At 42.4% G+C, this 27,464-nt stretch overlaps 2 protein-coding genes across 2 annotated transcripts; both read right to left on the bottom strand.

The window, feature by feature from the left end:
* Window positions 1–1,561: 1,561 nt before the first annotated feature.
* On the bottom strand, window positions 1,562–12,927 carry LOC105562399 (laminin subunit beta-1). The gene is made up of 14 exons (XM_012013201.1): window positions 12,407–12,927; window positions 11,796–11,935; window positions 10,563–10,607; window positions 9,362–9,587; window positions 8,914–9,216; window positions 8,134–8,696; window positions 7,747–7,926; window positions 7,120–7,445; window positions 6,422–6,832; window positions 6,128–6,323; window positions 5,564–6,010; window positions 4,459–4,966; window positions 3,078–4,161; window positions 1,562–2,907 (listed from the first exon to the last, which is right to left on the bottom strand). Exons 2-14 carry the CDS (start codon window positions 11,857–11,859, stop codon window positions 1,939–1,941), a joined length of 5,322 nt encoding a protein of 1,773 aa, XP_011868591.1. The 5' UTR covers window positions 11,860–11,935; window positions 12,407–12,927; the 3' UTR covers window positions 1,562–1,938.
* Window positions 12,928–15,967: 3,040 nt separating this feature from the next.
* On the bottom strand, window positions 15,968–20,959 carry LOC105562398 (glycine receptor subunit alpha-3). Its single transcript, XM_012013200.1, has 9 exons — window positions 20,775–20,959; window positions 20,288–20,432; window positions 20,057–20,139; window positions 19,758–19,901; window positions 19,604–19,686; window positions 18,569–18,703; window positions 18,168–18,268; window positions 17,764–18,081; window positions 15,968–17,210 (listed from the first exon to the last, which is right to left on the bottom strand). Exons 1-9 carry the CDS (start codon window positions 20,867–20,869, stop codon window positions 17,025–17,027), a joined length of 1,290 nt encoding a protein of 429 aa, XP_011868590.1. The 5' UTR covers window positions 20,870–20,959; the 3' UTR covers window positions 15,968–17,024.
* Window positions 20,960–27,464: the final 6,505 nt, after the last annotated feature.

Raw genomic sequence — 27,464 nt, 5'->3', positions numbered from 1 at the left:
TGGATATGACAACCACAAATATAGGCTGTCCCAAATATTACTATTTATTGGGGTTGTGCCGACCCTAATTAGACATGTGGCAACCACATCGGCCTCTCCGTGTAACTTTCATGACGGTGTCGTTGTATCGTTAAGAGTTGCCGAATATATTTATTAAATTGATTTATTCAGGTTCACTTGGGTATGTGCTTATCTACATATCGTGTTACACGTTACATTCAATGAAATAACAAAATACTACAAGACACACTAACGCAAGTACAAAATTATAAATGTAATAGAAATGAAAATAACAGAAAGATTTTTGTGTTCGAATGTAACTGTAAGACGACGCGCAATTAAGGATCGACAGACTCGCCGAGATATAGCCGCTCCATATCCTACTTGTTGGCAACTCATTTATTTTTCTCTAACATTACAGTATTTTAATATCGCTATGCGTAATATGACATTAAATTATCATTGAATTCTTTTTGGCTTGATCATAGCATCGTTCGTCCTTTTTCAAACGAAACTCCGATGTAAAGTATGAGGGTCGATCGCGTGCAACGACGATATAAATAACAAAACCTTTGTTCCTTTCGCTCCTTGTATCGTCAGAATAATTACATTTACGAATTTTCGGCGTTTCTATTATTATTTTTATATTATTTCTCGCGTGAGGTTTTGTCATGTTTTTATAATGAGAATTATGACTGAAATTGTAAAAGAAAAATGAGAAAGTCTAGAGATAAAAAGCCGTCGTACATCGTGAATTCATAAGTAATATTAGATATTTACAGATACGCAGACTGTAAGTATTTACAGGCATTGTAATAATCGACAAGGCCACTTGAACTTTTGTCCATTTGTAGATAAATGTGCGTGTCTCGACGATATGTCGAATATTCGGTAGATCCGTTGCAGAATATCTATTTTAACATCTTAATCCTGTATTACGTGTATTTTAATTATTTACATTACTCCTTTTAATTATCTTTAATGTATTATTTATGGAACACGAGCTTAATACCTCGCTACGATGTTTCTTTAAGTACCGTGTGATAATAAATTGGCGTACATATGTATCAGCGGATAGAAATTCTTATACTCTTGTATACGATATTCTTATTATAAAAGTAAAAAAAGTGTCCTACGAAATAGAAAAGTATGAAGATTGCAAGAAGAATTAGGAAGAATTTAGCGAAGCTAAAAGCTAGAAAAGATACCTCGATTGAAGCGATGTTTCAACTGATGTACGTACAAATCGTTTCTTTACAACTACTAATGGCCCCTCCATTTATATTTATGGCACTAATAATAATCTCTGCGCCTTTCGCAAGATTATGTGGAATAAGTTGCGAATGCCAAGTGTATATACAGTACCGGCCAAAATTATTACCTTTAGGTTTTCCGAGCATAATTTTCGTCAAGGTGCATCGAATGTGCTTAAAGTTTTACAGTAAAACACCTGATAACAGGTGCATCTTGTACACTAGGAATCACCGATGCCTTCCCACATGAATTTGCGTACATATCGACGCATTTATACATTTAAAATTTCACGAAATACATTACGATTTTCGAATTTTTCATTCACGCACTACAAATCATGCCCCCCCCCAAAAAATCGAAAGGTGATATAATTTTGCCCGGTACTGTATATATGCAATATGAAAATACGCATATCCGTTCTCTACGAATCAAGGTAAAACTCACGACTATTGCACAAGTATAAAGCACCGACCTTACTAATAAAATCTAACATATCTCTCGCGGTAAATGCGGTAATGAGATGTACACTGAAAAAGAATCTCGTCTATGGAGCAAGTGATTCTACCGCGCGGACAGTTATCTGTGTCAAATGTGATAACGAAGAATAGATCCACTGGTTATCGATATGTATCTTTGCAGAAATTCGCGATCGGAAGATGAGTGACTCCCTGGTTGCGATCAATTTTAAGCGGAACATTGTCTGTACACCTGCGACTTCTTCTCGATGTCCGCCAAGTGTCTCTCCATCTCCACCGTCAGCGCGTCCACGTCGCCCATCAGGTCCGTCAGCAGCCGTTCGTTGTCCTTATAAACGCTCTCCATACCGTCCAGATCTTTGGACTTGGTCGACGTGTCCGCCGTCAGTTCAGAGGCGCGCTGCAGGAGTCTCTTCGCCCGCTGGATATCGCCCTTGCTCTTATTCACCCGCTGATTCAGTGACTCGTCCGCCCTCTTGTACTCCTCCGACAGTTTCTTCGTCTTGGCGTCGATCACCTGCGCCTCGTCGGCGACCTTCTTCGACTCCGTGCCGATCTCCGTCAGAACAAAACCGTTCTTCGCCGATTGCGTTTGAAGCTGCTTCAAACGGGCATCCAGTGCCTCCACCGTTTGCGTGGTGCTGTTAGCCTGGATTTGAGCGGCCTTTGTCACATCGGCAATGTCCGCGAGATCCTTCTGCGACTTGGACACGTCCGCTTCCGCTTGGTTGATCGTATCCTGCGCCTGGCGTTGCGCCTTCTGCGTATCGTTCAGCAACAGGATCACTTCTTTCACCAAGGTTTGCTTCTCGATGGCCATCTCTTTGGTGCGGTTGGCGCGTTCCTCGAGATCGTGCGCCAGCTGCAGATCATCCTTGGTGTCGGCGAGAATCTTTTCCGAGTCAGTGAGAGAGCCCACGATGCTCTTGATGCGATCGGCTAACCGCGTGATTTCATCCGGCTCCAGATGGATGTTCTTCTCGAGCACCTCGTACGCGAGGTCTCTCACCATGGCCGGTGTAGATTGGTCCTCGTTCAGAGTGCTCCAGATTCGCTCGGTTATATCTGAGAGGTCCTTGATGATCTTATCGGAGCGGTTGCGTGCCTCCAACGCGTAGTTGAAGGCGTCTTGAGCGTTCGATCTTGCCGCTGTCGCGTCTTGCATTATTTGGCTCATCTGAGAAATCAAATTAATCAACTAAATCATAGAAACCAATATTATAGATTACAATGGTAAGCGAATAAGTTGTTTTTGCAATATATGTATCTCGACATAATTCTCGACGACATAATTAATTCTTACAGGAATCGTAAATAATTTTAAAGAACTAAATTAGTGATAATTACATTGCGTAACAGTTGCTCGGCCTCATCCTTGTGACTCTTGATCTTATCAGCTTGCTGCTTGGCGACATCCAAAGCCTGATTAGCCTTGCTGACTGCGCCCACGTCGCAGGACAATCCTCCGCAGAAGCCGCATCCGGCACCACCGCAAACGGTGCTACAATCCGTCACGTTGTCACCGCACATCTGCAGATTCAGTTCAGGTATCGCCATGCCGAAAGTCTTCAGCTTCTCGTTCAGCTTCGTCAACGACTCCTTGCTCCTCTCTTGAGCCTCATTCACGGACGCGCGGTTCTTCGCCAGTAGGTTTTCGGTGTGCTTGCGGAATCGTTCCGCATCGCCGAGGACATTCGTGGTGTCGTTCGCCATTTTCTCGGCCTGCCTGGACTGCTCGGCCATCTGCTGAGTCACGTTCAGAGCGCCCAGAACGTTCTCCTCCTGTAACCTCGTGGCATTCTCCCGCAAGTCGGTGGCGGCCTCGTACAGGCTGTTAGTCCTGTTCCTCAATTTCTTCGACGCGACGTCGGCCAGATTAACTCGCTGATTGAGATTCTCCAAGCGAGTGTTCTCTTCCTCCAACTTCGTGGTTGATTTAGAGATGTTCTTCGTCAACTCATTGGCCAAATCGTCCAACGCGTCTAGGTCTTGGCTCCGGATAGTAGTGTTGCTAATCAGGTCCTGCACTTCATTCAGGGATTCCTCCATGTCGTCGAACTCCTGGCTGTACACGCCGGTCGTGCCGACTTTCTGTATCCTCGAAGCTTCTTGAATGACCGCGTTCGTTTTGTTCGTGAGGCCGTCCAGTATCAGATCCCAATTGTCGAAACATTCGCCACACGGGCTGCACTGTGGAGCCACGCCGTGATAGCCGCGGTCGCACTGGTTACATTTCTCGCCGCCGATGCCCTTGTGGCAAACGCACACCCCGGTCTCCCTGTCGCATTGCTGGCTCGCAGAGCCGATCTGGTTGCAATCGCACTTGTAACACTCCACGTTCGGGTTACCCCAGTAGTTTGTCTGACACTCGTTGCACCGCCTACCGCCGAATCCTGACCTGCACTCGCAAGTGCCGTCGTAGCGGTTGCATCTACACACAAAAGTATTTTAATCAGCTTTACATAATTCTTTCTTGGATTGATAAGTTGTAAAACGGTGATCTAATCCATTTGGAATAAATTAATCTTAAGATTAAGCAATTTTAACTTCTTCCTAAGTTACCTTGAGATTTTATGCTGCGAAAAGAAAATGGATCAGACCACTGTGTCGGTATCAAATCGGTATCAATTCAATTACAAGATTTATCAAAGATCTACATGCTCGTAAGAAAATACTTTCGCCATAAGAAATTGCAGAATTTCGAGTTTTATGACAATCGCACACTAACATGTCTGAAACACTCCCAACCGGGTCGCACTCGCAATGGTCGCAGCCTTGCCCGCTGGCTATCCTCCAATGATTCTCCTCGCAGGAGTCGCAGAGCTGTCCTATTACGTGTGGTAGACACGGACACTGTCCGGTACGATGGTTGCACGATCCCACGGTCTTGTCGGTGCCCAGGACGTTGCATTCGCAGTCTCGACAGTCTTGCCGCAGAGCGTCCCCATAGAATCCCGCTTTGCATATCTCGCAACTGGGGCCGTCAGTGTTGAATAAACATTGGAGGCAATGACCGGTGTGCGGGTCGCAGTTACCGGCGTGATACAAGTCCGTATTGTTATTACAGTTGCAGAATTGGCAGCTACCGCCCGGCACCTCCGGATTACCGAAATAATTCTCGGCGCAATGCTCGCAACGGGGCCCGGAGTATCCCTCGAAACACTCGCACACTACGTCCTGCGTTATTGAGTCTAATGAGCAGCTGTTGGCGTAGGAGTGGCCGGATTCGGGTGTGCCTGTTAAAATAAAATATCATAAAATATATCATAAAAATAATGGCTTAGTACAAGGAATTAATTTTTTACTTCAATAATAAACTAGCAAATGAATAACTAAGGAGCGAACGCCACAGTTCAACGACATTTTAATTCTAAACAACATATGAGAAAACGCCAATGTGGGTCACAAGGCAAGATGTAGGTAGCCCAACTTGTAATTTTTATATTTTAAAATGTGAATTCATATACCGTTTCTTTCCACATTTGTGCCGCGCGCCGGCTTCTTTTCGGACGTAACGCAGTTTTCTTACGGGTGGAGTTATTATCGTCAGCATATTCACAGATTCAAATCGATAAACGATTTGTAATTATATTTAAAATATAAAATTATAGAAATTACAAGTTGAGCTACCTACATCTTGCCTTGTGACCCACATTGACGTTTTCTCATATGTTGTATAGTTTTAGTTAGGAGTCTTACTTTGAGCTTATTATTTTAATTCTAGTGATTGAATTGTTAAAAGGCTGAGTTTTATATTACCGAAAAAGAGCGCACAGATATAATTACAAATGTAGCAGGTGTGTAAAATCTCTTCCAAAAAAAAGCATACTCACCCGGACAAGGACACGCTCTGCAAGGTATATCCACGCCAATCCGCGGGTCGCCGTAGAAATCGTCGACGCAACGATCGCAGTTGTGCCCGGTGGCGAAATCTCGGCAATTGATGCAGGCCCCGGTCTTCGAGTCGCAGCTATCCGCGTGTCCGTGGCACTCGCAGCGCTGGCAATGCGGGAAGTTCCAGAAGCCGGGCTCGCACTGGCCACAGGTCCTGCCGTAGGTGTTGGGACGGCACTTGCAGCGGCCGGTCTCGCCGTCGCAGAAATTGTCGAGGGCGCCGACGCCGTCGCAGTCGCAAGGGATGCATCCCTCCGGGCCGAATCCGTAGGTTCCCGGCGCGCAACGCTCGCAACGTCTGCCGACCACGTTCGGCTTGCACGGACACATCCCGCCGTAGTTCTCGCACAGAAGACTGCGAGAACCCGTTGGGTTACACTCGCAAGCTGCAATTCAACATCGCTCTCGTAAGTGTGCAATTGAACGAGGACGATTAAACGACATAAAATTTAAGTGTATCATTGAAGACTTAATGACGTCGGGCAATGCGTGATCGAACTTACAATGAGCACCATCGAAGACGTAATAGCCGATGCTGTTCTGATACTTCTTGCAGACCTCGGGTATGTTGCTCCAGACGATGTTGACATCGTTAAACAATTCATTACAGTGATAACGTTCGTATTCTTGGCGACGCAACTCACCCAGACCCGGGGTCTTGAAGAAGGGTATCACGTCTATCCTCGGCTTCAGAATAATCTGCATCGTACGAGAGCATGCAAATAAGTGTAGATTATGCGATCAACTAGATGATATTTGATGACAACCGACAACTTCATCGAAACAAAATGTATTACCGAGTCGACTAGGATGGAGGCCAAAGGCGTGTCTACATGGCTGTTGAACTTGCGGAATTGCAGCAGAAGATTGTAGCGTTTGCCTGCCTCTAGACATACAGCCGGTTGCGCCATGGCGTTTCTCGAGCGCAGAGGTAACTGAACCCACAGGCGATCGTATTCGGGCCTCCAGTCAGCGCACGGTCCGTTCGGGTCCGGTAGACTATCTCTCTCGAGAATAATCTGCACATCCTCCCAGACTCCCGGGTGCACCGGCTCGTACCGTACAATCACGTCGTACCACAGCGATCTGCGAATGTCGTCGATGGTGAAGTTCAACATCGAGCCCTCGAGAGCCTTCATGAAACCCGTGCCAGTCCACGTACTATTCCTGCCGTCGCGATAAGGCTCTCTGATCACCACTTGACAGTTCTGAAAAGACAGTACAATCAGTACAAGAAGATTGTATAAGCTTATCGAGCGTTGAAATATAAAACATGATTGCAACTCGAAAGAAGCAACAAAAGAGATTGAGATTGTTAATATAAATATATTTATATTATATAATGTCGATACAATAGTTGAAGAGAGAAGTAACTCTCTCTTTTTGTTGTTTCTTTGTGTTGCGCTCATGTTTTATGTTTCAATGCTTGCAGCATTGGTATCAAAATGAATGCTTAAAAATATCTTTAAATCATATATTCGATTAAGGAACTTACGTCGGTCGCTCTGGACAGCTCTCCTTCGTAAATGAGAAAGTCTAGCGAGCCGGTGTAATAACTCTGTTCCGGCTGATTGCAAGTTCTCCCGCTGACGTGCGGCCTGCATCTGCACTGGCCGGTGATGACGTCGCAGGAAGTCTCGTAGGATCCACCGGGATCGCAATCGCACGGTTTGCATCCATCCCGGTCCTCGGAAAGTCCCCAATAATCCGGCAAGCATTGATTGCAGTCGCGCGCTGTGACATACCGTTTGCACGTGCACTCGCCCGTCACCACGTTGCAACCCTGATTGTCGATGGTACCCAACGTGTTACAGGTGCAGGCTGCAATTGCAAAAGTGATTGACTTTTTTTTACGAGTTTTGAGAACCTTTGACCCAGCTTTTTTTCACCTAAGATCTGTCGACTAATTCTTGTCATCAATGATACAATATTGTTTCTTAGAAGGAAAGATTATAAATTGAATTTGGAAGATAATTAATATAGACCGATAATAATGATTTCTTAATGCCGTTAATAAATGTAATGAATGTATATTTATTTAAATATTACGCTTTATGTAAAAGTATTGATGAAGCTACGTCTTTTTAAACGGGACGTGCTTGAATATGACTTCCTATTTTACCTTGACATCCCTCGGGATGGTCGGGATCGAAGTTCCAAAAGCCGTTCTTGCAACGATCGCAACGACGCCCGTCAACGTTCGCTTTGCAGTGACAGCGTCCGGACTCGTCGCCGCTTAGAGGGTCGGTTCTCGAGTCGCATATGCCATCATCCAAGGACCCGCCTAGATCGCAATCGCAGGCTGCAAAGGAAAAGAAACTTGCATATATTTGCAATTTCACGATACTAATTTCTTCATATGCAAGTTCACACAAATTCGTTCCTCTAATTTATATCTGCAATTCATAATTATTTACTTGTAAAACAAGAGCGCGGACAATCACCTCGAAAATTTAAATTACACGCTATACGAAGATTATAAAGCGACTGATGTGGATTGAAAACTCACGTTGACAAGCGTCTCGGTCAGAAATGTCCTTCGTCACGTCGTGATAATAAAATGGCTTGCACTGTTCGCAATTCTGCCCTCGCGTGTTGTGCTGACAATCGTCGCAGACTCCACCGGACACTCTGCCCGATCTCTCGTAGACCGCTTCGTCGAAGTGGCAGGAATTGGTATGATTGTTGCAATTGCAAGGCCTACAGGCGTTCGTCTGTTTGCCGACCGCGGGCTTCCACGGCAGGTCGTTGTAGAAGTCCTCGCACTTCTCGCAGTTGAGGCCCTTGGTGTTGTGCGTACACTCGCATCTGCCGTGAACCATGTTCTCCTCATCGACGACTCCTGGTAAAGGTAAACACCTGGAGGCGTGCCCGTAACAGGAGCACGAGCCGCGAATCACCATATTCTGGATGGCGTAATAATATTTCTCGCGAATCTCGGCCCGATCGTCGAGCAGATCATCGCCCAGGGTGTGGAGTCTCGTCATGTTGATCCTGAGGTTGGTGATCTTTAATAGATTTTGCACCTCCTTTGAATAGGGATTGTCAATTTCCAAATTTCGCGGCAACACCCTAAAATATAACAATAAGAAGATGACATTTTTTTAATAACGTGATTAATATTATTATAATCCGAATCGCTCGACCAGCGCAGTTTCTTCGCGCGAGAAAGTTGAAATGAAAGCAAAGCGTTGACGCATTCAAATGAGTCTAAAATATAAATAAGTGACGTATTGAATAATGAATAAGATGACGAGTGATAAATAATATAAAATTGTGTACGTTCTACCTGAAAATTACGTCGCCGCCGGCGGACGGTGCCACAGCCGAGTATCTCGTCTCGCAGATGACGTCTGTTAATCTTTGGGGCTGGTGGGTCGGGATTTCCGGGAAGTAGTTCTCGCAGTTGTGAGCGAAGTACCGGTACACCTGCCAGGTCCTTCCAAAATCGTACGACCGTTCGATTAACATGGCAGCCGGTCGGAAGGTTTGGAAGCGAATAATGATGTGCGTGAAGTGGAACTCTGCCTCGAGATCGAAGCGTATCGTGACATTCTCCACCCCGTTCTCAGCTTGCCACCACCAGCTTGCCCTGGAAATTTGTACTTTTTGAATTATTTGATATACATATTTTGTTGCCGTTGTTCATTTTTAACGAAGCACATTTCTACTTATGTTGAAAGGCTTATTTTTAAATTGGACTTATCTCGCGACTATACAGTGAAGTGATATCTTACCCGCCGACGATGTTCTCAATGTTGTGCTGCTGCTTAGGTATCGACGCATCGCAGAAGAAGCACTTCTTTCTGTCCTTAAGGTGAGAAACGATGCAGAATCTTTCGGGGCCTCTGAGGCCGCACGTCGACGAAGCGCTCAGTCTGTCCTTACGACCGATCAGCAGGTTCCCGGTCGCCGGGTAACACGAGCTCTGCTCGCAGGGATGCGGTCTCTTCGTGTGCGATCCTGCATGGCGCGAAAAAGTTTCTCATTAACCTTTTATAATTCGAGATACAACGCAAGCTCTGTTAGCCGTACGGTTATTGTCTTCTCCTGTAATTAGAACACCATCGGTATCCATGCCGATATGCGTTAAAGTGTGTGGAAAAAGGCACAATCTCCCCTGTTACCCCAATTAGTTTCCGATTAGCACAGCGTACGAAACCTTTACCACGTTACAGGAGGAATTGGAATATATCGCAAACGTACATCTGGTAAATATATACAGGAACGTCCCCTATTATGAGATAAGCTCGTGATATGAGTCTCTGTTGGTTCCAGCCTGAATTTGTTGCCCCGGGAGTGAAGTATGTTCAGTGGAAAATTCCTTGTCAGATCGTGTGATCTTCGCGAAAAAGATTTGCGATTGAATTTCGATGTTGAAGACCTCCTATCTCATATTAGAAGCCTGTCTCGTAATAAGGGACTTTCCTCTACGCATATGGAGACTCAAAACGGCAAGAAAGAGTTAACTACCTACGGCAAATGGACTCTCTCGCTGTTAATGTATAAAACATTATCCATGTTAGAACAATGATTCGCATTGTTAAATGTCAATTTGCTAATGTCAATTCGTTAGGGATCTGTTTACGTCAAGGGGTTCTGCCCGCTTCCCGAATGAACATGTTTTGTCTACCTCTTGACTTGGGAACGGTCGGCCCTAGCCGAATATGACTCTCTGTCACCACATCCATGGGTGACATATCCCCTCTCTGCACCGATCCTATAAACACCCCCGTTTTCGCCTCTGTATTCTGTGTATAATTATACAGCGCGCGTCCTAGTTGCCGCAAAAGTTTTATCGCGTTTTTTCGCCGCTCGTCACTCTCCGATAAGACCATTGATAATACTACGTGCTCACAATGGTCGTTTCGTGACTCTTTCGTGACAAGAGGAGTGAATGAAAAAAAGTAATGAATTTCTAGAAAACCTGGGTCTTACCTCTGGCTAGCGTTTTTTCTCGTTCATGTTGAGAACTCGCAGGTCCTGCAAAGATTTAAAATATTTACATCACGTGCGTCGACGAGTGCCAAGCGGAAAACACGTGTTTTCGCTTCTCTCGAGGGAATAAATGGCACAAAATGAAAAGTAATTTTGCCATGCAAAACCGAATTACGCAGGACGCAACGATTGGCTGTGCTCACCGATTCCTTTTGAAACGCGACGATAACGACCGCGCCGAGTATCAATATTAATATTAATGCGACGACAATTTTGTCGGAATTGTTTCAGATGAACGCTAGAACGTGCCGGTTTATCAAGAGATGTTCTACTACCGGTAGAGGCTATCGCGAAAGAGAGCCGGATGTTTACGAGAGAAGACGGCTCTGGAAAGTACCTTTAAGCTTCGAAATACGGGGTGTCTCAAATCTAGATAGATCTTTCGGCCGACTCTTTACGACACTATATCGAGACGGGACAATCTCTGTTGCAAGATCCCAATTTTATATTTCGAATATCTCTCATCTCTTCAAATTACGAATCAACTCTCCGAGCTGCAAATCAGCCTTGGATACAAAGATATCTGTAGATTAAGAGAAATGGCTCGTGCTGTAGATCTGTGTGTCCCGCAACGGCGTCGCCACGTGCATAAACGATCGTACGCGAACTTGATTCACGATCGGAATCGATTAATCCCGGCGCGGCGATCTCTGTTCGTAGGGCGGCCCGGGTTTTAGAAGCCGAAATACACAAGCTCGCCGGTTTCAAAAGGAAGACAGGTCGCGAGGTCATCTCGCTATCTAATCGTAGTGGATAAAGAGCCCACCGCCGTTACATGAATGGGACGAGCGATGTTTTCGGGAGAAAGAATTTTGTCGCAAAATTGGCTTCTTTTGCACGTGTACGCGAAAACGGCGTCGAAACGCGGCGAAAGTGCGAACGGCATTTAAACCGACACTTCGAGAAACTTTGACTTCCCATACGGCACGCATGTCTAAAAGACATCTTTAAGACGTCTTTAAGTCGACCTAAAGACCTCTTAAAGATGTCTTTTAGACACGCGTGCTGTATGGGTTTGTACATTCTTCATTTACAATTATTTAATTCAAGAATGCATCTCGAGAGAATCTCCAACTTTGAGATTCAATACCACGAATAAGTATCTCCACTTTTTATGTTTAATCGTGAAGACTCAATGTTAGTATAAATTAATACATATCAATTATTACGTACCTGCTAAGGTAATAAGTATAATTAAAGCTGCGAGAGCCACGTGCCCGTAATGAGTGCGAAGCATTTTTCCGTTTCTTTATTCTGCCTCTGCTCTGTGGATTTTTCGCAGCGACGCTAAGCCATCGACGGTTCGTGAGTTTCTACGAAAATAAAATAGTCCCAAAATATTGCAAATCCGCCCCGCATACGCCGCGGAAAAATCGCGACGGGCCGCGCATTGAATTTTGGTCGCGGAAGTTAAAAAGTAAAAGAAATTCCTGTCGACAGAACTTTTACTTTGTATTAAACAAATTCGTCGGTTTTTAAACGGTACCAAGTGAAACGAAAGAGGCACTCGGTGCAGACACTTAGCGCAATACCTAATTAGAACAATTATTTAATTCGGAGCAAAAGCATAAGAGAAACGCATTTACGTGGAGCGTTCTAATGCCAGCGGGCAAATTGCTTTAATATAATTGTCCGAATCGTTAACGAATTGTTAAATTTCGAGGCGGCGAGAGCGCGTTTCGATTAGGCAGCGCTCGACGAACGACGCGAAACGCACTTTCGCACACCTGCGTAACGATTTCCGTCGCGATTAACGATTGTCAATACCATCTAATGGGGCTCACCTACGCTAACGAACACGCTGAAGCAGCGTTCCCTCACGCGTGCAGGTCGACGGGATATTTCTTCTCTCCCTCGAGAGAGACGGCGGCCGCCGCTCTCCTCCGGACTCGGTACGAACGTACGAGATCTCGCCGAGCACCGAGATCGGAATTCCCCTCTGCCGGATCACCTCGGTCCCTCCTCCTCGTGGCCGCCGTGTCTTGTCCACGTGTGCGATAACGACACGGCAGGGATCCGTCGGGCAGGTGCGGGTGCACCCTCGCAAAGCGAGGCGGGCGACGGATAACGAAAAAAAAAAATCGCGGCGGCCTCGCGGACGCGCCTCGTGACGCCGTCTCTCGCAAGTGAGTCCCTCGGCTGGTCGGGTCGCGACTCCGCTCTGAGTCTCCGAGTCTCGTGCCCGTCAGTGCCGTACATAGAATCATCACGGGTGGCAACGGAACGGAGAGGGAAAACGAGACGAGCTTGGGCTTGTGATGCGACGAGCGGGGACCGAACGGCGGGTGGTAAGGGCCGCAGGCAAGAAGAGAGCGAGAGAACGAGCGCGGGCCTCGGTGAGCATTGCCGGAGCAAGGTTCAGGCAGAGGTCACTGAAATTCCGATGTAGGCGCAGGTTTATTTTTTACACCGGGTACGCGAAAAGGGTGATCCTTTTTTTTCCAAAACATCGCCCAAGCTTTGGATCGCCGAGCCTCAGCGTGCGAAGACGCGGCTTTGTTCTCCAAGCGAGAAGTCCACTGGTGTTCGTTGAAATGTCGATGCGCCGAATACGTCTTATTTATGTTTAAATAGATATTAATAGACTTCTGCCATGTTTACGTGCTCTCTCGGGAGCAGCGAGGAGGAACGTTCGTTCTATAAATCGTGCAGCGCAAATCATAGGTCTTCTTCTATCGCGGGTCAATGTTCTATCGCTTGATATCGGTTTTCTTTTTGTACACGCTACACGCAACGTCGCGGAGAGGCTTTATCGCAAAAGATTGAGAATCCCGAATCTGTCGGCGCACCAATTTGTATTTGGACCCTTGCGAGTCAATATACGACACTTTCGCACACCCGTTACATGAAGCTTATGTTACTCCGCGGCGCACATGTGCGGCTCACTCGCTCTTTCTGTCGTCTTTTGTGAAGTCCGTTGTTCAAGGGACACCCGAATTGCCGCAGATGTAAACGGTATACATTTCATATCAATCCGCGATATGAAAATCTATTTATTTCATTTCGCTTCAGCCCTCGATCGGATAATATAAAAAGAAAAGAATGTCAGCTGCGCTATCATTGATTGCACGGGCCGCGACAAAGAAATATTATATCCCAAGGTGGGTAATTCTTAAATTTCGCAAAGTGAGCGTCCACTCTCAGTCTCTTCGGGACTGCCTTTCTAAGTTAGAGGTAAAAAAAGAACAGTAAATCCCTCCCTTATATATTTATATTAAAATTTTACTCTAAATTACATTTAACATTGAAAACAGTACTCGCGTTTATTTGAGGGAGATAAAACGTTCGTGCATTTGTCGTTAACTCCGGGAAGCAGATAGCGAATTAATTGTTTCGTCCGAGTATATAATTATACTTCAGCAATACAATACTGGGCCTGCTGCACGCAGTGCTCCCGATTCCCACCAATCTTCGATGACGCGTATCTTCGCGCGCGGCGGAAGAGGACGGAAAGCGAACCGTCCTGGAAAGGCGAAACGAGGAAGAGAAGGCAATGGCATCCTGCTATCGTGGACGGGCTACGTTGTACAGATAAGGCGGCCCACGCTACGCTTCCTTCCTCCGCGATGATCCCACTTTCCGTTTCCCCCCCGCGCGAGTGTACTGATTCGTTATATCAGACTGTGTCCGCGACAATTTTGCTTTTCATCCGGTAGAATTAATTTCACATAATTACACATTAATAACGCATCGCGCGACGTAGAGTCGCAGCAAAAAATTGAGTTAATTAAGAAAGTCGTTCATAATGGAGGCACGTAAAATTATATTCCACTCTTTATTTTAGTGAAAATTCAATCCACGAAGACAACTGCACTAGTTGTGACAGAACGAGTACAATACAAATTGCTATAAACATGCTTTATATCAAAAGGATGCTCGTGCGGACTTTCGTCTTTTTCGAATTTGGTTTTGTGATTGCAAGATCACTGTAAAGTGGACATTTTGTATAATTTGTAGAAATTTGCAGTAATTTCTTGTTTTATTATATCACGTGCAATAAATTTATATAATTCTTAATGTAAATCAAAATAAATAACTCTTATGCAACAGGTAGGTATTATTGCAGAGTTTTATTGTCCCATAAAATTCGCATTTACAACAGTCTTTATTGCGATCGTGCATCAATATATTGATACCAAGTGAAACCAGGACAAAATGATATTTTATGACACTCCACGTCACTGGGGCGCCAACCTTCATCTGTTGGTTCGGTGCGTGGGTGCTACGATCCTGTGGTCGCAATTGGTGGGGGTTGAAAGTAGGCGGAGAATAAAAGTGTAAGCCAACAGATTCCCTTCTTACTAACGACGTCTGTCGTCCCGTATTCCCACAGTATTGCTTAGCCCCAATAGAGGGCACATATGGCTGTAATGATTCTCGCAATCGATTGTCTTCAATGATAGAACAGACAATGGTAACTAATGTACGAAAGTTAAAAACGATTTTAATTTTTAAAGATTTAATTTTGAAGATTTATTTTATGTAATGTAATGGTATTTTGATATATAATAAAATGTTATCATTTCCATTTTTTTAAACACTTTAACTATTAGGTTTAGAAGGATTTTAGTTTAAAAAAAAAGTATAAAAAAGGGACCAAGGCGCCTGTGTTGAAACATTGTTCTACATAACCGTGAAAAGGACTACCATGTATAAAAATCTTTGGAAAAACTGTTGTATATAAGAAAACGATGGTAAAAAGCTGTTGCATATTTTAACTCTAATAAAGTGCAATATATTTATGTGTCTTATCAATGTACATAGATGTACATAAAACATTAGACTCAATAGGGTGCAATATGGTTGTTTATTTTACTGGCGTATGCATAATTTAAAACAAAAATTTTTAATTAGGAAAAAGAAATGGTCACAATAAAAAAATATTGAACATAAAAAATTAAGAAGATAAAATAATTAAAGCAATTTAGGTTAATCAGAATTTGATTGACATTGACGAGATAGACGTAATTATGAGCGAAAGAACATAATAATTCTTTATTAAATATTTTTCGCAATAAATTTAAAGTATGAAATATTTAGACACTAACACCCTGTTACGGCTCATAGTTCTTTCATTCCTTTAAATTTGTGTTTATCACATTTGAGCCATACGGATTTTCATTAATTTCTTTATTAGATATATTTTTTAATGATACATTCGTACAGTAGAGATTTATGTCAAGAAACATTCATTGTTACAAGTTTTGATGACGCAAAGTTCAGTTGATTGCGATTCGGCAATATTTATGAATCATGAATCGACATCCCAGTAAACACCGAGCATTAGTTACATTGCATTTATCTTACAATTTCTCGCTCAGCAATGTAAATATAATATAACACACGTGTTATATTACATTAACGTTGTTGAGTGAGAAATTACATAACATAAATGCAATTTAACTGATGCTCGGTGTTCACTGGGATATTATTTCGTACAAGGTTGTTAGATTATCGCGAACGACCGACAATAGCTATGAACTTTCTATTCGGCCTTTTGAATTATGGGTATCATGAGTATTACATAATGAACAAAGCGACATATGAAGTTGATAAGTTGAGTTAAACATATTGCCACTTTCTAAATTTATTCGAATTAATATGCAACCTTACTGTATATCATTCTATTCTATTTCGACGAAATTTCCTACTTATTCTCGGAGAAGTTTTATAAATTTATTAATAAAGTTCACAAACAAGAACGTCCTTTTTGAAAAGCAAAATTCGCGACAATTTGCACGATTCATTTTTTTTAGAATTGAAATGTCTAATTGGCAGAGAGAAGAAAGTAAAATTTGCTTTTGTATGTACGCGTATTTAGCGATAAAATTACACATCACGCATAGCTCATGAAACGTAATTATTATATATATGTTACATACCGAATCTATGCCGAGCGGACGAAAAAAGTGAGCAGTCAGAGAAAACATGCGAGTGCACCATGATAACAGGTAATGTTATAATAAAATGTTCTACCTTATAAGAAAAAGAGTAAAAGAAGGATTGAAGTTCCCCGGAGGAGCGACATTCTAAGAAGATTAGACATTTCTGCGTTTGTCACCGTTAGCCATCGCTACATTTTATTGTTACTCGCACCGATTGTATCTTCGATCTCCAGACTTCCGTCAGATCTTCACCAATCGCGAAACTCTCCACCATCTTCGTTCGTGGATCGACGTGACTACATAAATTTGAAAGAGACGAGGGATATTTCGAGTAAAAATTTATCGCAGTGACAAATTTTATCCGAAACATCCCTCGTCTCTCTCAACGTGTTTCCGGAGTGTTCTCGCAAAGAGCTCGTCCCCTTCTTCGTGCTCCTCTTGAGGTCTCTCTCTCTCTTTCTCTCTCGCGCGCGCGCGCGCGCGATGTTTCCGCGGTCAGTGTTCCCGATGTCACTGTCTAAATATACTCGGCGAACATTATCCAATAGGTGACGTTCAGCACGGCGAACAGGAAAGGGAAAAAGAAGCGCGAGAAGCGGTCGATGTTCAGCGCCCGTATTCGCGCCCTTTGGGCCGGGGTGGGTCCAGGCGGCGGTGCAGCCGGCGATTTCTGCGATCGGCAGGATAACAACATTGCGTTTTCCTGCGTGACAACGATCACAACTTGAACCGTCATCATGCAGACTGTCCCCCGTGCCTCGAAGAGAGTGGGACACGATTGAAACTGGACGAACAATGATAGCGAAATGTATGTACTTAACTACCGAGAGTTTAAAAGTTTTCTGAAACAACTCGACGTGGAACACTCTTAGAGGTTTTAGCAATTTATACGTTATTAATATTTTTTTAAAGCTGCAAACCCGCTACAAATAAATTTTCTTTGACAACAATGCTTGCCTCGCGTGCTTGTTTCGTTTCCCTATTCGAGGCACGGAAGTGGTCCCAAGACGGAAGAGCCTGGAATCAAGTTTAACAATCGTGACGGAACACTTTTTAACATATAGACTCACGAAACAACAGTTTTCCGACATTTCAAGCAGAATTTAATATTGCAATGGTGCTTCTGTGGGTTTTTGTCGGATGTTTCTATCTCAACCAATTGGTCCATACTGACGGCGATAAAGTACGATGGATTATCTCTTGTTAAAATCGATTCTCGGGGCTCCCTGATCATCCAATCGCCATCCATGCGTTACCTTGGCAGCGATATCGAAGATCTTGTCGAGCTTAGCCGAGTCCGCGGTGCTCGAGGACGGCGGCGGCGGCGGAGGCGCGGGTTTCGCTGCGGGCGCATCCGAGTCGCCGAGAACGATGTTCACCAGACAATACTCCATCAGCGCCATGAACACGAAGATCGTGCAGACCGACATGAAGGCGTCGACGGCCTTCAGGTATGAAACGGGCGGTAAAGAGGCCTGACTCTTGGCGTGCTGCGTGGAGAGGGTGAGCAACGAGGTGACTCCCAGGGTGACTCGGGCGGGCGCGGCCTCGGGTTTTATCCAGAACGATACCCACTGCGGTATTTTTTTTTAATGAAAAATAGAGTGGCGAGAGTATTTTTTCGATTTTACGGCGAAAACTCTCCCGACGCCTCACTCACCGACATGATGACGATCAGGCACGTCGGCACGTAAGTGTGAAACAGGTAATAGCCGAGACGTCGCTTCAGCACAAACACGACTTCGAGGCAAGTGAAGTTACCTGAAAATTGCGACGCAATCTACAATAAAAAGCGCCCGTGCTCGGCATTTAGCCCATTGTCAGATTAAACTCAAGTGATATCAACGCATGGGCGGTCGGTCGAAGAATTTCTCGCGGCTTGGAATAACACGCGTGCGGTCTCGAAAGGGCCGAAAGTATTGATTGAAAAGGTTGATTGCAGATGTCGTCTATATTACATGGTACGCGAAGCGACTGATTATACGACGAGAATACGTCGAATACAACGTGCAGCGTTTTTTTTTTCTCAAGATAAGATGGCTATATACGCAACTTACTTACCAGTGGAATAAACCTGCGTGCAGTCGGCTGTATAGTTTTTAACGAGTTGCAATTGCGGCAGCTCGATATTTTCATCCACAACAAGGGGAACGTCGGGATCCCACTGGAAGATCATTTCGTCCGTCGTGTGCGACACTGTCGATCAAGTTGTTTTGTTTTCGCCGTGAGACACGAAATACGCGTGGTACTCGATCGACGCCATACATAATTTATTAATTACTCGTTTAACACAGTTTAAGTAATTAAGGCTGCTTTCCTTTGAGAGAACACAGTCGAGATTTTTGACACAAATCGACACACGTCGCTTACCATTAAAAATTTAATTCAAACTCAATCGACACTTTTCGACTCTGCTCGGGAGGAGAGTCGGAGTGTGTCTTTGACCGAAGAACGCACCCGGTCCGAGTATTTCGATAGTATCTTTTTTCGACAAAGCCTTTTCTTAAAATCTTGTTCTTTAAATCTTTGCCATTTCACGGTGGCAAACTATGCTCGAGTGTGTTAACTTGTGTCGATTTGTGTCTCCTAAAAGGAAAGCAGCCTAAGTTAAATGTAAAGTTTCTCTAATATCTTCAGTATTTTCTTGACCATATGACGCCTAGAGTGTAGGGACTTCCTAGTCCAGGTTCAAACCCTGGCTGAGGTAATATTTTTCGCAATAAATGTTCTGTATTATTAAAAATGCCAGATATGATCAAGAAAATACTGAAGTTGTTAATTACTGCTGGCGACTCGAAAAATATTCTTATTAGTTTCTCTATTATATTTATAACATATTAGATGAATAATTATATATAATTACCCAAGTAATTAATAATTACTCATCACCATAATAGTACTTAAACTAATTTTCTTGGTAACTATGAATACATTCTCCCAATTTTTAATTAAAGTCAATTATTAAATACAATATATTGAGAGACACGACGGTAAAAATTACGGTAGTTTTATTATAAAAGATAACTGCACATGTAGCATAATTTGTTAAGGTGCGATGATGATTCTGGAATAAATTTTTTTTTAACGATAACTTACGACTTTCCATTTGCAGTTTACACTCTTGCGTATCGTGGGGATAGATCAGAAAATTCATGGCGCAAGAAAGTTTTAGAGTCAATCTGAAAAAAATATTCGCCGATATTTCACTTGGGAAACATCAATGCAGAGATATGATTTTCCATAAACTCACTTCACCATGTACAGAATGGTTTTGTCCTTATACAGCCACAGATAGTGATTCGGTATCGTCATTGTTTGAAAAGTCACCGACTTTGCGTTCTTAAAGAAGGAATCCGGCCGCCACATGTTTTTCAACCAATCGACTTCTAATAATCTTAAATTTCGTTACGAAAGAAATAAGATGAGAATAACAGTTAGTCAGAAACTTTTGGAAAACTAAAATGTCTTAATAAATGCAACGAAAATATTCTGAATAAAGCGATACATAAATATAGAAATTATCCAAAGGCTGTCAATGGATTTATGTACCTATACTCGGACGTCATGTTTTCCGGCAATCGGAGTCTATTGTCTTTCCACGTTTGGGCAAAGAAAATATCGGCGGCATACGTCTGTAAGGATAATTTTCCGTCGAGATAATTATTTACTCCGTAAACAATAATTAATAGCGAGTAGTATGGAGCTGCGTTATGAAATTCTCATTAACGAAAGGTTGGACTCACAACGTAAAACTAAATTTCACTTTTAAAATACGTTTACCATTGAATTTTCGTCGATGGAATCGAGTCCCATCACGGTAACGTGAAAATATACAACGGTTGCCTGGCCATCTTTCTTGGGAGGTCGCATTTTGTCGTACAATTTAGGATCCTCGGGTAGGAGATCGAAAAATTCTAAACTTCTCCTGCAAAGCGAGCATCGCGATGGCACTTGTTTTTAAACATATAATTGAATGTGTACATTATTTTTATGGTGCTACGAATCGACTGGTTAATTATTTTAATAAGATAAATGTAGTACATGAGTTTCATCTATTGATATTAAATAAATTTTTATCGATCAGTATAATAAGGCTTTTTAATCTCGTTGCTTAAGAAAAAGCAGAAAGAGAGAGAGAGAGAGAGAGAAAGGAAGAATTCAACTTAGCCTCTGAGAATTAATTGCTAAAAATATACATTTTGAATTTCGATATATCAGTCCTAAAATTTGGTTTCTGTAATTCAATGGTAAGTTCAAATCTACTTACTGAGCATTCGCGGCACGACCGAAAAGTAGAAGGAGCAAGACGGACGAGAGCGTCGCGGAAGACATGCCGCCTCCGTGTGTCTCCTCCATGGACATATTTTCGCGTTAACGCATTTTCGCGAAGACCAGAACGACACACGTAAAAAGGAAACTGAAAGGAAAAAAAGAAAAATAGTCCACACTCTTGAGACGAGGTGTAAAAAGAAAAAAAAAGAAGAAGAAAAAGAAAAGTGAGAGTCTCGAAATAATCCGGAAGCGGGGTCCCGGCGCGGTTGAGCGAGCAGAAGCTCCCTAATCGGCGGCCCGAATTTACGAGGACGGGCAGTCGACGACTGAGTTCTTGAAACGACTTTGTCAAATCTGCAGAATCCTCATCGTTGCGTATAGACGAGCTCCACGACGACGTGGAGGTGGTGGCGGTGATCGGCGGTGGTGGTGGCGGCGGCGGCGGTGGTGGCGGCTGTAAAGGTGATGTATAACAGTGGCAATACCTTCCCGCTACCAATCCCACCATCTTCTCCTCCTCCTCCACTTAAGAGGCACAGAGGGAAGAAGTACTGGCGTAAAAGAAGGGGTAACTCTCGCTCATGACGTACGGCGGATAGAATCTGGAGTATCGCGCGCTGGATCGGCGAGAGGAAGAAGGGGGATGGCGGTAATCCCCCGCGGGATACCCGTGTCATTGGTTTACGTCGCTTGAATTTACCTCAATGCGGCATATCAGCGTCGTCATCGGGGCACAATTTTGTATTCGTCAATTCGCGTTTCGCTTAATCCGCGAATCGCGTTTGCGAGTATGTTTCAAGCGTCTCTTGTCCGGCATTAAATTCTTAAGATTTCTATATCTTTTGTCTAATTTATTGTATCTTCTTATTTTCTCTGATCACACCTCGCTGATGCTTTGCCATTTAATTCGTTCCGATTCGTCCCGGAAGAGAATTGCTGACCGCGACAAAGAGTACATGAATTTAAATACAAATTGCATTGGAAAAATATACTAAATAAAATCTCCCGTTAAAAATTTTTTAGTTCTAAAAGAATCTAAGATGTACTTCTAAGACAATTTACTATAGTATAGGCAATAAATATTATGCAATATCAAAAGATGCTTATTACTGAACGATGTTAATGAATTTTAGAAATATGTTAAAATTGGCATGAGTAATATTTGGAGGAAGACAATGTACCGTTCATGTCTTCCCCCCCGTTTCTCCTCATTAGACTCTCTTGCTGAAAGTCCCTAACAGAGAGGCGCTAACTACCACGCAATTTGAAGTCACCAGTACGCCGCTCAATATATCGACCCCCGAAAATTGTGCCACGAATAGAAAAGTACGTGTTCGTCTCGCTCGTACGGTGTCGAGTGGCCACTTATCGAAAGAGTATACACACGCATCGATGTGTACGTGTGTGCAGATACAATTCCGCGACTGTGCGCGTGCATGTGCATTCACGAGTGCAAAATATAGTCGAAAACGCCACACAAAAGGCAGAAGACAAAAGGGGGACAAATCTTGCAAAAGAAGATGTATATTTAAAGATATATGTGCATGCCATGAGACTAAAGTTTAAAATTAAGAAAAGACGCTGCATTTCGTTTCTCTTCATTCTTTTCATATTGTATAACTCGCCATCGCAAGATTCAGTTACTTCCACCTCGGGGTCGGTCCTTCTCCGCTCTATGACCTGAAAGACCAATTTACTCGCGATCTCATTAACAGCATTATAATTAATTGTACCGCGATTGGGGATGTAGTTTTTATTTTCGCATTTCGACGTGATTAAGCGATTCCCGCGACCTCATGATTTTTTTACTTTTATACGTGTATCGCTCTTTAATTAAGTACTCTCGAGAGCGAATTCTTCATTTAGCATTTTCGCTCTAGATATATTCAGAGCGTCTCGAAGTTACAAAACCCTCAATTTTATATCAAATCATTTTAGATTTTCTTAAAGACTTTTTACGATAATTTATGTTAACAATTATTTTTAACGTTTAAATTTAAAATCCGTCCACTGTGATTTAACTTGTTCGAAATTCAGTATTTTGTCTTTTAAAGGATTTGACATACACTCATTAGGCGTTAATTATTTTTAAATAATTAAGTTTACAATGCCGATACTTTAGCGATACCATCGTGCAAATTGATATCCTCATAGGCAATTCTTAATGCGCTTTTTCCGAACCGCAACAATCAGGTCATCGGGCCTGGGAACAGCATTGGGAATACCGGACTGTGCCGCATCACTCGACGTGCTCCTTGTACAATTCGTTTCCTGGCGCATTCTCTTCATGCGACGACTGCATTCTATCGATATCGCTACTACATCTCCCACACACCGGCTTTTAAAACTAACGGTTATTTACGCGTTGTCGTAAAATACTCGTCGCATTTCCTCCGCGGAGGAAAACAATCGGACACGTTGAAGAAAAGAGAAAACAAGGGAAGAACCTTCGGATATATCGATTTGAATAAAAGAACTTACACTCGACGCAGCTCCGTGTTTCGCATGTTAGTGCATGTTAAACTGACATGATCTTGAGAAAATAAAAGATTTTTTATTTTTCTTCTCTCTCTCTCTCACTTACGTTAAATAGTTTATTGTTAAATTACGAAAGGAAATTGTAAATTATCGTTTACAATATTATACATTACGCTTGCGTATAAGTCTTATTCAGTGTTAGGTAAGTTATCTTTTTTTTAAACTAAGTTAAGTGTTAAAGTTAACAGTCTTGAAAATTTAACTTAGTTAAGATACAGGTTAATCCGTGATACAATTAATTGAATTAAAAGTTAAGTTAATGATAAAAAATTAAAAAGTTAAAAGTTAAATGTTTTATTTTTACATAAAATCTCAGAGACCGATAAAATGTAACTAAATTCCGTTAAAAGTTAACAGTCTATAATGTAACTAAATTAAGTTAAAATTATTTAACTTTTTAACTTAATTTTTATTTTTTTAACTAGACACTATCCAACCTTGGTCTTATTACATGAAACAAAAAAAAATGACTAGAAATATAAAATTTGATGGAAAAACAGGATACCTGTGCCAGGGTAATTTTGTTATCTCGTTAGTTAAGCAAGGAAGCAAAGTTAAACAACATAATTTGTCCTGATTAGGAAATACCAGATTATTGATGGCGTAAAAAGGAAGTGTCGCGAAGAAAGATGTTCGTCGTATGTAACTGCTCAGCGATGGCTCGGTAAACGACGACAAAATCGATCACAAGTGTTATGCAGAAGCTCTCAGATATCGCTCGGTTAAGAGAGTGATTACGTCAAAGGTTTCGTGACATCATTTGAAGTAACGTTGTCAAATATTCGGAGGCGCAGCCGGCAATGACTCCGGCAGAGAATGTCCGGAAACTGTAACGAGAGAAATGTATCCCGTCATGGATCGAAAAACAGAAGAAGAAGGTACCGTAAAGAATCTCGCGAGAAGTACGCATATAATTAGACGTTGTCTGCTCTTAGTCATTTCTCTTCGATGATCCTCCTCGCATCGCACTTCCTATTGCGCTAAATTAGCGAGGTCCTGTCTCAAATAGCGAAAACACACACATTTCGCAACATGCTAGTCTCGTGCTTCTTCTTCCTTTTTTTCTGCAAACGTCAGCTGGAGGCGCTTTCGGTACAGGGAGGAATGCAGAAACCCGGAGGAGCAAGCGGGAAGGAGCGAACGAGAGGAAAAGGTGGTTGAGATCGGAGTTTCGAGGTGGCCGACGAAGAGGGGAGGTTCTCCGCGGGGTAGTCGGAGAGACGATGCGCGATAAGCACGCTCCATCCCCTTTCTCTGACCTCAGGCCGTCTCTCCGCGTCTCGCGCGGTCGACTCGAAGATCAGAAGTGCTCGCCCACACCACCGTCCTCCGCCTATTATTTTCGACCGATTGCCGATTGTCGTGTAACTGCCGACGTAGGGATTCTTCTTACGTTCTTCTGCTACGCGGTTTGCCGGGATTATTTACAGATTCGTTGCCCGACTCGCAGTCGCTGCTTATTCGTAACCGACACACTTTCGTCATGCAGACACGCGTGACTTATCTGGATTGTACAAACTTATCGCACAGTAACAATTAAATTATAGACTCGGACAGATGTCTCATAATTTATTAATTATTAATTAATTGTTAATAATAATTATTAATTAATTGGAATCCGAATGGTACGACACGTTCAGGAGAGATGAAAATAATTCAGAAAATTTTTACAAAAATAATAGCCCCTGCTGCTCTTTTGTATTAATAGCTCTAGCTATTGTAGCTAATTTCAAAGAACTCGTTACATTATTTTCATTTTTTTAAGACCTAAACTAGTGATCCGTTTCGCCCCCAATTTTGGGGCGAATCGAATAATTCTCCTCTCCTCATTTCGTCGTTGTGCAATAAAAAATATTATTTTTATATATTAATATATTATATAAAACACAAGCTAAAGGTCTAACGATAATAAATGTCTAATAAAATTAAATAACAAAATTCGTTTTTGATAACTTTTTTACCGATCAAGAAAAATTGATCCGATTCGCCTCGGCACCCTACATGCACCAAGTAGAAATTTTATCGGCAGAGTCAGAAATTGTGTAATAAAATAGTTCCAAAATTAAAAATGGGCGTAAGTGCGCGCAAAACAGTCTCCCGAAACGATAATAGACCGACTATGGAAGGAGTTTTCTTCCTTTCTGATCTCTGATCAAAATGGCCAGACTGTATGGCCAGGAGCGACGAAAGGTAAAATCTCTAATCTTAGTAATTAGAATTTAAGTAACAACGATTTTTGTTTCAAAACATTTTCTCGATTGAACAGAATTAATCGTTAATTTAATCAATACCAATAATTTTCTCGATTAAACAGAATTAATCGTTAATAATTTAATCAATACCAATAAGTCCGCGGAATCATACGCAAAACGTAGCAACAGTCACGGAACAAAGTAATGTACAATAAAATATTAAGTACGGAATTTTCCATTGCGTAGGCAGGCCAACGAATTCTCAACGTTTTTTTGTTGTTGTTCGCTCGGCGCGGTATCGTACGACGATTAAGCGGGCCAACGAATTCTCAATGTTTTTTTGTTGTTTTTCCACTCGGCGCGGTGACGTACGATGTTTTTGCGTGCCATCGTGTACCTGTAGGTCGCTGCGCAATCATTCGCTCGCCGAACGTCGAGCCGGCAGGCAGTGGCGAGAGTCGCTCCGTGCGTCGTATTACTTCTTCGTTATCGGTTTCCAAGACTCGATCGCGATGAATGTAGGGATAAAACGCGATCGATTTGTACACCTTTATCAGTAACGAGTAACGTTCTTCGATTATTAAGTTCCTACAACTTGTAATGAGAAACGAATTGCGTGTTGAGGCGACGGTATTTTATCAACGTACATAGGTATTTCACGAGACTAACTCATCTAAAATATGAATGTGAACCGTGGTACTTTGTCGCGGTTACGTCACGTTTACGCACCGCGCTTTTATCTATCGTAATATTTTCGGGAAAAGAGAGAAACTTGTGCGTGAAATTTGTGTGTGATTTCGGCGTTCGCGCTGTAATTCGCTCTGTCGTTTTTCAATATTTCGTGCGTTTCGCGGTATCTCACATCGCGTACGGGAGTGCCCGAAATTTCGCGCGAACGATGATTTTCGCGAGTGAGTGTTGTGTCAGTGCTACAAGGAAATCTGAGAGGAGGAGGTGGCTCAGGAGGCATCGGGCAACGGCGGAGAAATCGTGAGGTAAGTGTCTCACATTTTGATGTTATTTGCTACTTGTGCAAAATAAAGCATCTGTTCTGTGGTTTTATTTTATTTATTCAAATGTTTCGAACGAGGATTCGAATAAGTGTTAGAGACAAAACCAGACGTATAAAATTTATATTTAAAAGAACGACTTTTTGAGTATTCTATATAATTATTATAATAAATACCTATTTTTTTAAATATTAAATATAAAGTATATTTAATACAATAATTTCGATTTTACATAATTAGTCTATAATACAACTCTGCTGTTGCGAATCGTATCAGCGAGTGATAAATTACTTTTTATTTTAAATTGACGTTGTCTTCCGCGTGTTGTCGCGTCGCTTCTCCTACGAGAGTTATTAACATTTATCTATCGCGTTTAATTAATTATCGCGATCCGTAATATTATCATCGATTTCTGCGGTGATTTGTCGAGAAGAATATCACGCGTAATTTAAAGTAGAAGTGTCAGAAGGTATATATTACATATACATATAAATTAGTAGTTAGTTTTGATATATCCACGAGGGCTAATACCTTTTTTAACGATCGAACTCGGACGAATCTCTCTCACGCCGTGCTTTAAATAGCAAATCTAAGTTAAGATATTAATTTTTTTAAATATACACATAATTGTACGACTTTTTGTTGATAATCCCCTCCTTGGGTACCTTGTAGCGATGGAGGAGCTTAAGTACCCCGAAGAGTTACTCTCTAAAAATCAATCAGTGCATTATCACTGAATCCGTGAATGAATATTTATGGTTTGCAGTGATAATCTATCGATTGATTTTAGAGGGTACATACTCTAAAGACGGGACAACCGAAGGTGCCCATTGCATTATTTAGGCCCGATTTTTCATTTTCTAATAAACTGTTGATCACAGTTTAATCGATTCTCTGTCTCTTCTTAGATAATAATGTAGAAAAGGACAGAGAGTCGAGTAACTT

Source organism: Vollenhovia emeryi, unplaced genomic scaffold (genome assembly GCF_000949405.1).
Source record: "Vollenhovia emeryi isolate VEMERY1.0 unplaced genomic scaffold, V.emery_V1.0 DF939189.1, whole genome shotgun sequence".
Classification (NCBI taxonomy): domain Eukaryota; kingdom Metazoa; phylum Arthropoda; class Insecta; order Hymenoptera; family Formicidae; genus Vollenhovia; species Vollenhovia emeryi.
Note: the sequence above shows the minus strand (reverse complement) of the source record. Positions and strands in the feature narration are given on the sequence as shown.

Bases quoted from the DNA above. Each gene is read 5' to 3' on its own strand.
- LOC105562399 (XM_012013201.1), bottom strand. From the start codon at position 11,859: ATGCTTCGCACTCATTACGGGCACGTGGCTCTCGCAGCTTTAATTATA. The intron at 9,588-10,562 runs GTAAGACCCAGG...CGCGCCATGCAG, and splicing joins AGAAAAAACGCTAGCCAGAG to GATCGCACACGAAGAGACCG. The intron at 8,697-8,913 runs GTAGAACGTACA...GTTATATTTTAG, and splicing joins GGCGGCGACGTAATTTTCAG to GGTGTTGCCGCGAAATTTGG.
- LOC105562398 (XM_012013200.1), bottom strand. From the start codon at position 20,869: ATGTCCATGGAGGAGACACACGGAGGCGGCATGTCTTCCGCGACGCTC. The intron at 20,433-20,774 runs GTAAGTAGATTT...CTCGCTTTGCAG, and splicing joins GGTCGTGCCGCGAATGCTCA to GAGAAGTTTAGAATTTTTCG. The intron at 18,082-18,167 runs GTGAGTGAGGCG...AAAATACCGCAG, and splicing joins GCCTGATCGTCATCATGTCG to TGGGTATCGTTCTGGATAAA.